At 27.9% G+C, this 17825-nt stretch overlaps 1 protein-coding gene across 1 annotated transcript in view; it reads right to left on the reverse strand.

The window, feature by feature from the left end:
- Window positions 1-13982: 13982 nt before the first annotated feature.
- The window catches only part of LOC142321230 (uncharacterized), a 49595-nt gene continuing 45752 nt past the window's right edge, over window positions 13983-17825 (reverse strand). Inside the window, exons 6-7 of the mRNA XM_075359224.1 lie at window positions 16163-16326; window positions 13983-14166 (exon numbers count right to left, since the gene is read on the reverse strand). Coding sequence (XP_075215339.1) covers window positions 16172-16326 — 155 coding nt within the window. The 3' untranslated portion in view covers window positions 13983-14166; window positions 16163-16171. The remainder of the gene's footprint in view (window positions 14167-16162; window positions 16327-17825) is intronic.

Genomic DNA, 17825 nt, shown 5'->3' on the forward strand with positions numbered 1-17825 from the left:
CCTTTTCCCTATGATCTGGAAAAGGGTAGATATCGATGTGTATTACTAATACGATTTGTCTATAAATACCATTGTTTATAAGTATGTATTCCGTACAATCGATACGATACTACATTTGTCGATAAACATCGAGTTAATTCGCGTTTAAATAAACGGTATGGTTATGTTGAACAGCAGTATTTTGTGTAATAGTAACATAATTTTAATAGTATTATTGTAAAAATATAAATCAGTCTTTCAGAGATTTCTTTTGTAATTTGGAATTCTAGTAAAATGTGGTGAGTAATTAATATTTTATTTTATTTTGAAAGTTAGGCTTCCGTTTTAAAAGTTTTATGAAATGTTGAGATTACGTTTTGAATATACTTGATTTTTGTATTAATTTGGTGAGAGAGAATAGTCTGTATTCATAGTATAGTATTATTTTAAATTGATTTTCTTTAGTTATACTCCATGAAGTGATGCTGCTTGTAGTACTGTAAGTGATGCAGAATTGTAGTAGGCTAATTTAAACAAGTGCATTCTGGAAAAACGTTTGTAACTCAAAGTATGCGTTATTTTGTGTAAATTTTTCCAACTTTTTTCACGTTTTACACTCAGCAGATCAATAGTAGTGTTTTACATTGTTTATAAATATAATTCCAGCTGTTGTTTCTAGGATTTGAAACAAATTTCCTTTGTTTATTTGTTTTTTTCTAATTGAGGAAAGATACATTTCATGAATGAATAGTAAAGGAATGTGACAGTATTTTAGAATTGTAAACAACTCGATCTGAAAAAATAAATTTTTTCAGATCGAAGCAAGCATAGAAATTGTACTTTCACAGGACCTTTCAACGCTAATAATGTACCTCCTTAAATGACTGTCTGTGGCAGTATTGTTTATTTCACCAGTCGTAGAAATGTTTGAAAACTCCGTTTGCACTTACTCAAGTAATATATTAAATTAAATAAATGTGGTTCTTTGATGTTGGTTTTTGTGTTATATACATAATGGATTTACCATTTCTAGTTTCCCGGCAAAAATATTTTAAAACACCTACAATGGAATAAGTAACACAGTCAATGTATTATTCTGGCATAACTATGTTGATCTCATTATCCTTTAATATGAAGAAAACTTTGAGCTCAGTTTATCTGGTAGTTAGTTTTATAATTTTACTTCATGTTATAAAGAAATTAAATTTGTTAAGTAATATGTTTCATGTTAAGTAAGTAAGTTTTGGGCAGCAGGTGAAATTGAGAGAAGGGAAAAAATTGTGTTGCTTTAAAAAAGTGGATCAGCTACTACTTCCACAGGAATTTCAAAAACACTTATGTCATATATTATTTTTACTCTATAATTTGACAATTACTGCCTACTTCACAAGGATACATATCCATTTTACTTTCTTTTTCTGTTTAGCCTCTGGAGCCACCATAAGATATTACTTCAGAGGATATGTATGATTGTAAATGAAGTGTAGTGTTGTACAGTCTCAGGTCGACCATTCCTGAGATGTGTGGTTAATGGAAACCAAACTACCAAAGAACACCGGTATCCATGATCTAGTATTCAAATTCGTATAAAAGTAACTGCCTTTACTAGGATTTGAACCTTAGAACTCTATCAACTTTGAAATCAGTTTATTTGTGATGATGAGTTAACCACTAGACCAGCCTGGGGGCTGTATCCATTTTATTGATAATTGCACCACCTTTTCTACCAATACTTATTCAGTCAGTATTAGTATTTATGCCATAAAATCAGTAGTGTTGTAATATAAAAACTCCTGCACAATATTTTAGATATGTTTTCGTTATGATAATTTGTTAATAATACTATGGTTAAATTAACTAATGATAAAATTACACTTTTAAAAGTTAATTTAAAATTTATTAAAATTTTATAAATTATTTAAATAAAATTATGAACACATAATTTTAATGGGTACTTACGTATTAACGCCACTGCAGCTACAGCTTTATTTAAAAATAAAGTAGTCAATCGGATTTCGGTGGAAAATGAACAGTCTCTTTATTAATTTTAATAAATGGTTATTTATATTTATTTATTTTATAAATATAATTTAACCAAACTTACCTTACGCTCGCTAACCTTGACTAATTAACACCATAATTTTTTGAGTATTTATTTAAATTCAGTAATTATTGCAGTTATTTATTATTTAAATAATCTAAACACTCCTGTTAATTAGTCAAGGTTAGCGAGCGAAGCAAGCATAGTTTAAGTTTGGTTAAATTATATTTATAAAATAAATAAATATAAATAACCATTTATTAAAATTAATAGAGACTGTTTATTTTCCACTGAAATCCGATTGACTACTTTGTTTTTTAATAAAGCTGTAGCTGCGGTGGCGTTAATACGTAAGTACGTTTTAATGATTAAAATAATAAAGCTACTAGTATTAAATATTTTATTAAAGTTTAAAATTAAACTAATTAAAAAATTAAATATTGAGTATGTTATAATTAGTGCATTTACATACTGTAACTGATTTTTATATCTTGTATCTGACCTTATGAAATCAATTTCTTAACTCTTGATAATTCAGCTAACAGACACTCACTCATCTTTAGTTTCTCTCTGTTACAACACTACGTTTAGCATTCATGTGGTTAATCAAACAGCTAACTTCAGTACCCATGACATATCATCTACTGCTGAAGTAATTTTCAATTTCAAACACTTCCTGGCAATATATCAGTTACATATGTGCATAAATATATATATATATATACGCGCACACTCGCGCGCCTTTTTTTCAGCTAAATTAATTTTTCCCCTTTCCTGTATTAGTTATGCAGATAATTGTGACCCCTATCTGCGTAGCTTTTTTTTTTTTAATAAAAGTACAGAAACAGCATGTTAATAGAATTTACTTTTACTTCTACTTAAGATATGTGTATAACATTTCAAACTTAAATAGTATACATTCTACAGTACTGATTAATAAATGTTTTAGCATGAAAAAGCAGGTATACAGTTAGCTTAAGAGGTTTTGTTGGTGTGATAGATCTCAAAACATGGATCCTAATGTAACAATATATAAATGCTCAGCACTAGAGAAATCTGAATCTGATGCTGTCATCTAATAACCCTGCAACTTCATTAACGATCACATAAGACTATTTTCTGCCATGTTTGAACTGTTTACTTTCTATAAAACATATATATCCGTAAAATACAAATTGAAAACAACAAATCAAGTACATACAAATTAACAAAAAAAAAAAAAAAAAAGCTCGTATTATAAACACGTTGTTTTTTTAACCACATTTGGAAATGAAAACATTATTGAAAAACAAAATAAATTTCATTAAGTAAAGAAAACTTACTGTAAATACGATGTTTTTATAATAAATAAAAAAAAAAAAAAAAAATGCGGAAACGTAAGTGTAAACTGGACAACATAGAAGGACGCGGCGGAAATCGGAATAACAGCAGTGTGGTGGGAGAACAGGCTACAGTAAAGGATTGTTCAAAGCAGCTATTTCTCTTGGCAATTATGTTAACGAAATTGGCCTGTGAGTAGCATTTTATAGCCTAATGATACTATTCTCTTATATTATTACTAAGTAAACTGAATCTGTCATTTTACAATCAACGGCTGATAGCAATACACTAAGCGTACTATTATGGCAAAACGCCGTGGGACTGAATTTTCAGTGCCGTAATAGTACGGCAGGTTAAATATTTTACAGGCTGCACTATCAACTTTGATGCCACAACAATGACAGCTCTAATTTAAATCATTCTATTCTTCTTTTAGCATAATTTGCTTTATTACATAATAGCGAATAGCATTCGTAAGATGTATTGTGAATCACCTTAATGTAGAGCTAATGTTTTGAAAATTATTAGTTTTAAATTTAATTATTTAAATATATATACATGTCAAATTTAATTGCAAAACATTTGCAAGCAATATACCAGTGACTATGTTGTTTCTTGATATGATTCTTAGAAAGGTGACTCATTTTCTGAGATAATATTTGGTTTGTCCGTGTTTATTTTTACGATAAATAAAATTACAATACGTTGTGATTTTAAAACATATACGTTGCCTAACATATTTTCAGACAATTATAAGTCAATTATCATTATCGTTTTTCTGTCACATTATTATAATACTTGTTGAGAATAGGCCTACATTTATAATACTGAAGTAGAAATTTCCCATATATTGAAACTTGGCTGCCCGTCTTTACTTTATAATTTGTCCTTAAGTTGGTTTTTTTTTTGTAGTATATTTTGACACCGAAGGATACGTCAGTAATGATGATTGCTTTCTTGCAATGTTGCTAAGCTTGCTGCAGTGGAATCAGGAAATTGTCATGTGATTTGTTTTTATTGAACATTGATTCTTCAATAAATTTCAGCATATTTGTATAATTTCTTTAATTTGCCCTTCCAATTTTTAATTTTTATCATACTTTTAATTGCTGGATGGATTCATAGTAGATGAAAATGAAATTATTTCTCAAATTTTGTTTTACATGATACAGTATTGTAGAAATACATTCATTACAAACGTAACTATTTATACATTCTGTATAAAATACATGTGACATGAAAAATTAGATATCCCCTATAGAATATTGGGATTACCATCAAAATTAAAATACCTAAAAAAAAATCCTTTAAATTAAGATAATTAATTAACATGTGCTGTCCGCATATTTCACACCATATATAACCTTATCTTATTTAATGATAAATTCCTTCAAACATTGCATTTTATTAATTGAACAACAATTTCTCTATATTACCTACGTCAAATCACTAGGATAATAATTTTGTAATAAACTTAGCTTTATTCTTGCATTTCTTGATTTCTTCAGGTAGTAAGTTTTACATTTTTAGTACTAAATAAGTGAAGAAATATTTATATATTTCAATTCTTATTTTAGGGAGTATAAAAATGTCTTTTCTGCATTATTTTTCTTTATCTTCTTCATTATTGACTCTATTATTCTAAGATCCTTAAACATTTATAAATACATTTAGAGGAAAAACATTATGTTTCTTAAAAAGGAAAAAAAGATTTTGCCAGTTGATTTTTATTTGAAATTAATTTAATAAACATGTTTCTAAGCAGTAAATACTGGTTCTATATTTGCATATGTTCCTTTCCAACATGATAGGCCATACATTAATCTTGACTCAATTAGTGTATGATGTAACATTTTTAATACCTTGGAGAACAAAAATTCTTTGAAAAATAAAATCTATGAATACCTACACATAATTAATTTTTTTTTATGCTCATTTCATCCAAATATTTTGTATCTTAACCTATGGTATTGCCGGACATAAAGTCTTTTTAGTGACAGTTTAAATTATGATATGTAATATTTTCTAAATAGTTCGCTGACCCTTTTAATTGAAAAATTAAATAATTAGTTTTTGCTACATTTAATGTTATTTCATTCTTTGTTAACCATCATCTAATTCTAATCAGGTCTTCTTTGATTCTTTTATTATCTCCACATTCTTTGCTTCATACTTAAGTGCTGTATCAGCAAATGTACCCTTGAAGTTGTGTTAATAATAAATAACACAATAACACAGCGAGAGGAGGTTATTATCTGCTGTTTGCGAATAGGGCTCACTCATGGATATCTGATAACACAAACAGATTCACCACTTTGTGCTCGCTGTGACTGCCAACCAACAGTGCACCACATCCTTGAGGGTTGTATCTGTTATGCGGCATTGCGTCACAAATTTAAACAAGGGACTAACATGTGTACTATTCTAGGGGATAATGAAATGAATTTATCTTATGTTTTATGATTCCTCAGGGCTGTCCATTTATATTCAAATATTTAAATTACTCTGTTTCAGCTATTTATACCATTTGTCATAAAACAGATGGTAATTTATTATATTGTTATCCTTAGCATACGCTACAGGTTTTTTTCATTTTAAGATGAATTTTTATTGTTTTTTTTTTAATTGTGAATTTTTAACCCTAAAACATTTAGTATAATATATAAATATGTATAATATAATATATAAAATATGGGGAATACCAAGGGGGATTTAGGCCATGGAGAGGTTGCCCGGAGCAAATAATATCCTTAAAACTTATGATGGACTTATATAAAAGACGGAAAAAACAACTAATAATCACCTTCGTCGACTTTAAAAGGGCCTATGATTGTATACACCGACCATCCATGCTGAATATTCTGAGAAACCTGGGCCTTCACCCTAAACTCGTAAACATGATAAAATTAACTTTAACCAATACCCAGTCCAGAGTGAAATTCAGAGGTGAACTCTCTCAACCCTTCTACATAAAAACTGGATTGAGGCAAGGAGACGGCCTCTCACCACTCCTTTTTAACTGCGCCCTTGAATTTGTCATGAGAAAATGGTATGAAATAAATCCCAAAAATATAAAAATGGGTACTAAGAAAAACTCCATCACACTAAATTGCCTAGGATTTGCAGATGACCTCGCTCTTTTAGCAAATAATATTCAAGAAGCCAAAACACAAATCATGAGCCTTCAAAACCTAGCACAAAAGATAGGGCTTCATATCTCTTTCGAAAAAACTGAACTAATGGCCATAGATCCTCTGGTAATAGAGCACATTACGGTAAACAATCAGAAAATTAAAATAGTAAAACAATTTAAATATCTAGGGGAAATAATAACTTATAATTTAAATGAAAAAGTGACATGGCAAAACAGGACAAATAAAATGATTAAATCCCAAAAATTAACTTGGTCAACATATAACAAAAAATGCCTTTCTGCTAAAACAAAACTTAAACATTATAAAACTGTAGTACAGCCAGAAGTCACCTACGGAAGCGAGACCCTTTTCAAAATCACTCAGAAAAACCGAATTGAAAAAATTCTGAAAATAGAGAGGAGAATTGTCAGAACGTGTATCAATAAAAAACACCAAAAAGAAGGCCAATGGTGGATTGTGCCAAATGAGGTGGTGTATCGAGAAATAGAGCCTGTTACTGATACTATGCGGAAAAAAAGAATCTCTTTCTTCGGTCATCTCATAAGGACACCGCAAACAAGACTGTCAAGAAATATCATTGAAAAGCTCTGGTTCCAAAAGCTAGAAGTAGGATGGATCAAAGAAATTAGAGAAGATATGAAAGAATTGGGAATTTCCCTGACTGACCTACAGAATAAAACTGGAAAAATTACAAAGCTAAAAGATAAAAGCATTAGATTTAAACAAAAGACAGACAAACGACAAAATACAACGAAGAGGGTGTTTACGGATGAAGAAAAGAAACCAAGATCTGAACGGATGAAGAAATACTGGGCAGCTCGAAAGAGTAAAATAACACGCTTTTCTCAGAAAAGATCCAACTAAAATTGACTTAAGTGGTCCCATGTTGGCCGTAAAAGCATAATAATAATAATAATAAATAATAATAATATATAAAAATTATTTTTTATATTATAAAAGATGCTTTTTTTGTAATTTAAGGATTATGAATGGAAATTCCAAGGTAACTTAGAATTTCTATTGCAGTTCGTGAGCCAGAAATGTGTTATTTTGGGTGAAAGAAAATCCTTATTATGCAACAGAGTTGGAAAGAAATTCACCGTACATCATGATATGATCTAGAATGGCAGTTCAACATTTGTTTGGTCCTTATTTTTTTGACAGTGTAGTGAATGCCCAAACTTATTTAGAGATGTTGGAGGCATGATTAATACCACAGCTTCAAGAGAAAGATCTCATGGAATGAGTATGGTTGCAACAGGATGGAGCACCTGCACGTTTTGCTCTATCAGTCTGCACGCTTCTGAATGAAACATTTTCAGGATGTTGAATTGGCCAAGGTATTTCAGTGTCACCAGCTTCATTATCATGGTCATGAAATTTCAGCTTGGTTTTCCCTGGAATAAATTTGTTTTGGTAAACTGAAACAATAGTTTTGCTGAACTCTATACATACGATTACTGGGTCCATAACAACTTGTCCATCAGTCATTATGGAGTAAATGCTCTCTAATCCATTTTACATTTGCTGATGTACCTACAAAAATTTAATTGATTTAACTTTACTTTAACAGTGACTAGTATATGAACGAGAATAATTTTTACTTTTTTTGGCATTTCAGTGCAAGAGCTAAGCTACAAAAAGAAAAGTATGGTTTTCAGTCAAAATATGGGGTATGGGTTTTTGCATTTCTCAATATTTCATGACCCAGGAACCTAAAAAACAAAAAAAGGGGGTTATGTTTGTATGTACATGCATACACATGTTTGAATCTTAATAACTTTTGACTGGTTAAATCGATTATGATGAAATTTTGTCCAGAAACTTGTGAATATGGGGGAATTTGTTTGTAAAATTTTGGGGTCAATATCGCCAGGGGGTGAGCCGGTTTTTTGGGGGTTAATTTTCTCAAACGTTTGCAAACATAACCCTACTTTATACTTTACTCAGTACATGCATTACATGTTTATCTTACCATTTTTAAACAATTTTGTCCTAAAATTTCCCCTTTTTCAAAAATCAAAAAAGCTACATTTTTAAATATTGCTTACTTTATAATTGAATTGTTGCATGTCTTCCTAGTCATAATAGTAATGCAAGTGACCAAAAAAAACCTTTGGGACAATATTGGGGATGAGGAAGCGTATCAAAGTTTAAAGATATAAATTTTTTGAATTTGTCAAAACCTTTTTGGTTATTGAAACTTTTATTATTATTAAAAGTTTAAATAATAAAATTGTAGTAATAATATTACAGTAAAATTTCATAGTAATTGACATCCGCCCCTCCACAAAAAAAGTATACCTTAGGAAACTTTTTATTAGTTGTATTTTTTTTTAGTTACCTCCATTTGACATAGTAAACAGAAAAATATGAAAAAATTCTTGGGAGGTGATTTTGGAAGTGGGGATGCAGAAAAAATACTGTTTTTTTTATTGAATTTTTAAAACTTTTTCAGTTCATTTAAACTTATAAAGATAATTTTGCAATAAAACTTCATCATAAATTACCTCTCGCCACAAAAAATAATCCTTAGGTAACTGTTACTTTCCCATCTAGATAGTGTTATAACAAAGCCTTAGAAGAGAAAGTATTGTAATCACTACAGTTTAGGCATGTGCAGTTTTTACCAGATCTTGATGTTTTGACACCTAAGGAATCCAAAAAACCAAATGAAAATTTTCAGGATGTTAATGTTTCATATGTACATATGTTCAGTTGTGGCCTCTAAATCACCTTATATCTCCAGAAATATTGGACCAACTTTAACCAAACTTGTTCAGATTACTTCTATATATATGGGACACATTGATGCCATTAAATTTTCAACATTTGAAAATGTTGAAAATGTTTACTTATAAATGTTAACTTATAATGTATAGGGGGTGAGGCTGTAGACCAAGTTCATACTCATTATCTTGAGATTTCGCCTAATGAGATCATATTTTTCTTGGACACATTTGTTAACGATTAAAAAGTAACAATATCTGCAAAAATAAATTTTTGCAAAATCGCACCCCATCCCAAGAAATGCTTTGTAGATGCACAACGTAGCAGTTGTCTGCTACATTGTGAAATATAAGTTGTGAAATTACATTAATTTAATTAGTGCTGACCATCACCGCTAGTTCCGCCACACCCACGCGAACTAAAGCGCATGCATACCATATTTAATTAGAATCATTGAATTAAATAAACAAAAAAATATATTTAAATAAAATGAAAAATATTTTTAATTAAGTTGTTTGTGTAAACCGTGCTTAAGAAACAACCCTCAGTTGCAAGACTTTCCAGAATGCGGCTTTAGCTGCATGACGGCAAAGTCCTACAACTGTGTTGTCAGCTTTTTTCATGTACACTTATTTTTCCCCTATGTAGAAACTAACACCCAATACCAGGAGATTATTATAGTTTTGTTGTCATTTTTTTTTAATAAGACAGTGATCAACTTTCTAAGTTGAGATTATGTTTCTGATTTTATAAATTTATTAACATTTTACTCTTCATGCTAAAATAATAATGTTAAGAAAGTTTTTCATAGCTGCATTAATTACCAATTTAGTATGGTTATTAGAGAAATTTCTAGCTGATTTATTCTAGGGTTATCCTACTAAACTTGACACAACAATTTTGCGTTATTCTGTACATTTGACTGTTTCTTTTTCAGCCATTGCTAATTAAGTGCTAAAGAGTTGAAAAGTAAGACTTGATATATTGCTTACTCATCCCTGTTTAACATGACTGATGAGATCACAAATTACAAACTACTTATCTAAGACTCATCTGCTCACCATAAAAATACATTCTAATAAAAAAGACATTTATTGGAGGTGCTTAGCATCGTGATCACCCCATTGACCAAAGACTATCAAAAATTTGACTGAAATAAAACAGACTATCTGTTTTATCAGAGAATGATATTAAAATATGGCTTATCAAATAAAAGAAAAGTCAGGAAGTGTTGTAATTAGATACCCGCAGAATGATTGGTGTTGAACTGAACAATAATGAGACTGCATAACACACATCTGATTCAGATTGGTCTGAATCTACCAAACTCCGTCACAGAAAGACTAGCACTATCACATCAGTCTGATATATCAAATTAATCAGGTATCATTCACACTTACAATTGTATTAGAATTGTAAGTGTGAATGATACCTGATAATTTGATATCATTGTATTATTTATGATCATTTCAAATCACTTTCTTGATTGGCTTCAAAATTGACTAAAAGGTAATTAAAAAATAATAATAAAAGTAATTATGTACAAAATTTTATTAAAATATAAAAGTGTTTTTACAAAATGACCTATTACATAAAAATTATTTTACTTATAAAATTAATTAATTATAGATTATAAATAATAATAATAATAATTATTAAATCTAACTTATTCTAAAAGATTTATATATTGTATTGAATAAACCTTTTATATTATTTACATTAATTTACCTGATATCTAGAATTAAATGGTGTGTGTGTGTTTGTGTGTGTGTGTGTGTGTGTTTGGTAATTAACTTTTATAAATAAATTATAAATTAATTTTCATTAGGAATACAACTTTTTTAATTATTTTAAACTATTAAGTACAGAAGCATAAAATTGTTAGCATCTAAAGTACAATTTTAAAATAAATTTCTTACTTGTATTTTATAAAAATGAATATTTTTTAATATTATACAATATACTTTGTTAAAGAATATGTGTATAATATTACTTTGTTAAAAAATATATGTTTAATATTTACATAATTTAATGTGCTTAAATAACATTCTTTGATAAATCAAAATTTTTAATCCCACAAATAAAACCATTGGGTATTTCTGATAATATTTTCGTTTATTTTGAAATATTTGAAACAACTTTTATTTATTTTTTATTAATTTGAAACTCATGTAGTTCTTCACTGAATAGTAAAATGAAACTTGAAAGAAAATATATAGTTGCAATAATAATAATAATTGCACAGTTCCATTTTTTGTTCTATTTCCACTTTTTCCCTCGTTTAGGTTTATCAAAATATATTATAATTATTTAATAATATGATTATTTTAATCTTTTAATTTAGCTGAGTCATAATGACTCACTGAAAGATAACAGAAAACCAGGAATTAAAATTTGTTAGTCTATCAATGCAATAGTACATTTTCTCAGCGTTACTCATTTCCAGTTATCTTTGAATAATCATCATAAAAAAACTCAATCAAAAAATTGGATTATTTGTATATTTTTAATTAAAAGAACAGTCCACTCAGAAAGTAAAAAGTAATCAGACATAAAATTGTAATGGTGTAAAGAATTTTGAAGTAAATTCGAATGGTGCTTCTGAGTTTCGCATAGTGTAATAGTAAATAATAATTTCTGAACATATTATATAGACTGATTCATTGGTAATAAATGTAAATATATTTAGTTAGTATCTTAGAAGATTTGACTTACACCTTAAGTTCATATTTGAAGAAATTTAGAATTAACTGCAAATCTAATATATATAATCATTATTCTAGATAATGAATGAATAGTATAACATCAAAGAACAAAATTGTTATGTTTTACAAACAGCTGTTGTATTCATATTAATAATAATAAAAAATATAGTGTTTTTAACATAATTATTGTACGATAATTATAATGTAAAAACATAATTTTAATTGAATGTATACATAAGATGAAAGTTTCATATAGCTGTTATATTTTAGATTCACTTGGCCAGAATGTGTTGTTAATTAGAACTTGACAAGATATTTTAGCAAATAGTAGAATTTAGAAATCAAATCTATTTTAAACATTTAATCGATTTTTCTAAACCTTGATTTGTTGACCTGCATGGAAAGAATTGCTCTGCGTGCCTGCATTACTACAGTATACTTTTATATCTGCTCGTCACACATTTTTTATTTTACTTTTTATATATTTTTTAAATAAATTTTATGTATGTTTGCTTATTTCACTTTTGTTTATATCATTATCAGTTTCACAGTTTTTTGTTATTATTATTGGTTTTTTTTGTGGCATTGACTCTTATGTTCATTAGTTTTGAAATTTTATTTGGCGTGCTGGTAAATATTATAATAATTTATATTACTGTCTATTTGACTAATTCTTTAATTATTACAATATTTTTATTTTTGTAAATGTTGATTATTGCTCTCATTTTATCTATTGTCTCTCAAGAGGTTGCATTATTATTCCAGTAAAGATTGTGTGTCAATAATTTATAAAAATGAATCTTTCTTTTTGTAACCAGAACATTATTAATATTTTAAATATCATTACTTGATATTTGAGATTTGAAGAACTAATTCATTTATTTATTATCTGTCTTATTTTTTATTTTAATTTATTTAATAATCCTTCCTGGAATTTAATGCAGCCTAATAAATTAACATAAAAAAATACTTTTCTATATTGCTAAGTATAATATATAATTTGGTACATTCTTACCATTCTATAAAATATAAATAATTTTACACCATCTAAATATTATTTTCTCTAATACATTAATGGCATTGAATAATCTGTTGTCTCATCTAACTTATGGTAACATCATTTAAAACCATCATGTTGGTTTGGGGGAAAATATACCATATTTTTAATCTTCTGATTTAATCACAACATTTTAATATAAATAGGAAATTACTGTACTTTTAACATCTTTTTTCCTTAGAAAATGTGGTCACATTTACATAGTATATATTGGATAATTTTTCTTTATATTTGTTTTTGTTTATTTATTTATTTTAAAGTATTACTGCATTTATTATTAGCATTTACAGTGTAGCACTACTACTCTTAAGCAGTGAAGCTCTTAAAAGGTTATCAAGTTAGATTTTGACGTATTTGTTTGTGAACGGAAAGAAAACTAATTGAAGTTAAAAAAAGCTGGAGTTTTGCTAACAGGAACTCTCAAAATTTATACATAAACAAAATAATCATACAAATGAGTTGTGTGTAAATCTTATCAGTAAGTTAGCAAAGATGGGCATCAGAATTTTAAAATTGTGGGCTTTGATGAAGTAAACAATTCACAAGCGATTGTTCTAAATGGTGCAGAAGCATCATTGTTTAATTGTGCAGAAGCATAGGATGTTAATCCGAAGGTCCAGTGTAAATATATATTGATAGAAATGAATGGAAGTTCTTAGAGGGAACATTAGGAATATCAGTAAGGAATAAATACTTAAAATTGGGTATACCATATTAAGTATCCTTTCTTTGAATGAAATTCAGCTACATTAATAAAAATGATTTGGTTTCCATTTTAATAGATTGAATGATTCAAGATCTCTTAAGTTTTTTCTTACATAAAGGAAAAAATTGTTGGTTGCAGGAACAGTGAAAGGAAGAAGCTCAACCTCATAAGATTATGAAGACAGATAAAAGCAGAACTGGGTACAAAGAAATAGCAACAGTTATAATAATTTTGATTAAAGTCAAAGTTGTTTTATATTTATGTTTATTAATTAATTAAATGTATGCTGCATTATGAATATTCAGTGCCATTAATGAATAAATGTATATGATCTCATAAAATACTTACATTATATTAACTAATTTATTTCACAATTAATTAAATCACTCTTAATTTTCATTTGCATTATTACACCGACACATACATTAACCACTTCATTCAATTTTTCATGCAGTCTTTTTTAAGTACATATTCTGAAACAAAAATTATAGCAATAAATATTAATGTAAACTTGAAAAAGTTAGTTTTCTGAAATACTACCTAAATGTTTGTAAATAAATTATTCTTATTAATCATGAGGAACATTCATTCAATTTAATAATGTTTAATTTAATTAAAGAGATTATTTGCTTTGACTATTGTTTAATTAAAATAAGTATTTACATCAAAACAATATACCATTTTTTATTTTAAAAGATATTGTTATGTTTTCACCTCCTCTTGCCATCGGTTGCTGAAACCTTGGCGGTGGCTAGAGTGCCCACGGCAAACTATGGTCACAAGACCATCACGCCACTCTACGTCATAAGCTGCTCCCTCGAGCACTGTACATAGCATCTTCTAACCAGTCTGCACTCATACCTAAACCAAGGCGGTTGCGTCCAGATGGACTCTCTCAATTCTTGTTTGGATGAGCATTACTTTAAGTTTTATTTAGTTTATGTTTGCTGTCTTTAATGTTAAGTCATAAGTTACAAAATTATTTTAAACCGCCAAGACGGCGTTCAATTAAACTATCTTTCAGTAATCAACAAGGTGTTGTCTGCATTCATCACCTATGAACACATACAGTCCATCCTCGCTCTAAAATCTACCACAACGGTGTTAACCAAGGGCATCACATCAATGTCGCAACAGATATTTAATGCTTAAAATTATTCTATTTTATAAGATTAAGCAGTATTTAAACTTCTGTGATTGCTCCCATCGTTTTTCTTTTGTTTTTTTCATAATTAATTCATCCTTTAAGCACAAAGTTTGTGGTGGGACTATGGAATGAAAATGCTGTCATGTATTAGAAATGACAGTTCTGACCTCAGACTTCATATTCAAATTTGGAACCTTCTGAATGACATGCAGAGACATTATCATCTGTCATGGAGATCACCGTAAAAGTTATTTAAGAAGTTTTTTAATTAATTGTTTGTTATGTTTAACTTTTTATTCCAGTTTGTTCACAATTAGTGGAATATACATATATTTTGTTACTTTTAATTCTTTTGTTACTTACTTCAGCAGTATTAATCTACACTTTTTTACTAATAAAGTAAACGATAGTAGTAAATTATCGTTTTAAGTACTTTCACTTGTTCTTTAACATATAACATATTTATCAATATTTAAAAATAAATGTATTTTGATGGTATAAAAAGTACCAGTTATTAATGTTATGAGTATATGAATTTCCATGATTTTTTCTTTTTTTAGTTTTTTTTTGTTCTTTGTTTTGGTTTTTTTATTTAGTTATTTCCAGTTTTGATTATATGGATCCATTTTAGTCCTGACAAGTATGTGCTATTGTTATTTACACTATCTGTTTTCATTTGTAAATTATTTTCTAGTTTTCATTGATTTGTGGTTTGATGTAAAACATTTTCAATTCCCATTTTTAAGAAATGAAGATAAATAGTACATAAATTGGATACTAGTAAATCTCTTCATCACGTGATGTTAGATTGGAAAGTATTTCTTATCCTTATAATTTTAATAAAGAAATTGATAAATAATTTATGGAAATCCTAGATATATTGGTGCTTTTCATTCGAGAAAACGTAACATTTAACTTTCATCTGTTTTATTTATTGAATATAGATTTAGTTATGTTTATTAATACCAAGATTACAAGTGATTTGGCCTTCCTTTGTAATATGATTAAAAAAAGAAACAAAAATCCACCAAGGAGGCCATTTTAAATTCCTGCACTTATATCAATAAAAGGAAATGATAAGTAAACGTTTTCATCATACTTCTTTTTGTATTTTCTTCATAGTATTTTACCAATAAATCAAAAATATTTAATTTTGTAATATATAGTGCTCATTATCGGAATATTTATCAAAATACAGAATTAGAACAAATTGGGCAAATACATTGCAAAATAGCTTTGTAGTTTAATGATTGAGGAAAAAAATTACTACTCATAAATTAACAAGAAATATTTTAATAAAATATGTGTGGCTTATTTAATACCTTGAGCAACTAAACGAGCATGTCTTCAATGTGACGATGAAATTCCTCTTCATTGTCTAATGTGTAATCTCTTGATCTTCTATATTTTGTATGTCCTCTCAAAGCTGGAGATGGCACTTTAAAGGGTTTTAATACAAGTAAACCAGCTTGAACACCATCTTGTACTGAAAAATATGTAGAATAAGATTTAGAAAAGAATTGTTTAAAGTTAATATAAGAATATTATATTCTAAATGTATTGCAAAAATTAATAGTGTAGCTAGAGGTAATTTAAATAAGATAAAATGAAATAATTTTGAAAAAAAATTGAAAGAAAAATATGACATACTTCTTGGTAAATCTTCCCAATCATCTTTTTTTTGTAAGATGATTCTTAAAATTTTACAAATTTAACACTATTTACCTCGTAACAGTGGTGTAACCATTAATTAAATTTATCAAATTGAGTATTTTGTTTCCTTAAACCTTTTTTTCATATAAATGGAACTGTTTTTGATTGGTAGTGTATATCATCCTGTCTAAAAATACTGGTATTATTGTAGTAGACAACCTACCGGTGTAGTTAGTTAGTTCTTAAATGGCACCACTGAAATGCTATATTGAAATAAGAAAATAAATAAATAACATTATAAATATAATTTAATCAAACTTAACCTATGCTTGCTTTGCTCGCTAACCTTAACTAGCTAGCAAGCATAGGTTAAATTTGGTTAGATTATATTTATAATTTTATTTATTGATTTTCTTATTTCAGTGGTGTCATCTAAGAACTAACTACAGAGGTAGACTAATTACTTCATTATTACTGAAATTGTTTTTTCCATCTCTAAAAAAAAATTGCCTATGATTGCCTATAATCTTTTTTAGGATTTTGATGCTGCTATTTCTCTCAAGAATAATTCTCAGTATTTAAAGAAATATTATTAGGTGTTTGCATTGAAAATAAATTAAGATTTCAGTAGCCAGTTAATTTTTGATTATGTAAGCTATTTGGGAGAAAGAAATTTGTTATCTACAAAACAATGTAATTCTTCTTCCAAATACCATCTAAGCTCTGTATATTACTTAGTATTACGTGACAAAATTAAGAAAGCATAAAAACACAGATGTACAATAGTTTTTCCTCTACTACCTGGGTTATCTGAAATATTGTTGACATTAATAATAGTAAAGTAAAGGTGGTGGAGTACTGCACAAGACATTGTAGGTAGTAAGAAGCCAATGCAATAATCCATCTCCACCTTGCATGTCAACTGAGCTTTCTAAAGTTTGACAATAATAATATAGTTCAATTTTACAAATTAATCGTTTTGTTATGTTTACTGATACCATTATTTTCCTAACACTTTATTTATTTTTTAGAGTAAGACACTAAACATTTGATAAGACATTTTTAAAGGAGTATGATTACTTTTTGTAATTGTTACAGAAAAAAAAATTGTTGTAATTAAACTGTATTTTAGTATTTGTAATAATAAGTTGTAATAATTATAATTCTGTAATCATAAGTTACCTTTTTTAAGTGATTATTTTAATTAGTGAAACTATATCTAATAATAGAATATTTTAAGAACTTATTACTTTTGTTTTAAATCCAATACATTCCACAGTTGTTGAAGAGAAATTGCAGAATGAAAGCAAAATTAAAAAAGTGAGTTAGATG

This window comes from Lycorma delicatula, chromosome 3, assembly GCF_047948215.1.
Source record: "Lycorma delicatula isolate Av1 chromosome 3, ASM4794821v1, whole genome shotgun sequence".
In the NCBI taxonomy this organism is placed as follows: domain Eukaryota; kingdom Metazoa; phylum Arthropoda; class Insecta; order Hemiptera; family Fulgoridae; genus Lycorma; species Lycorma delicatula.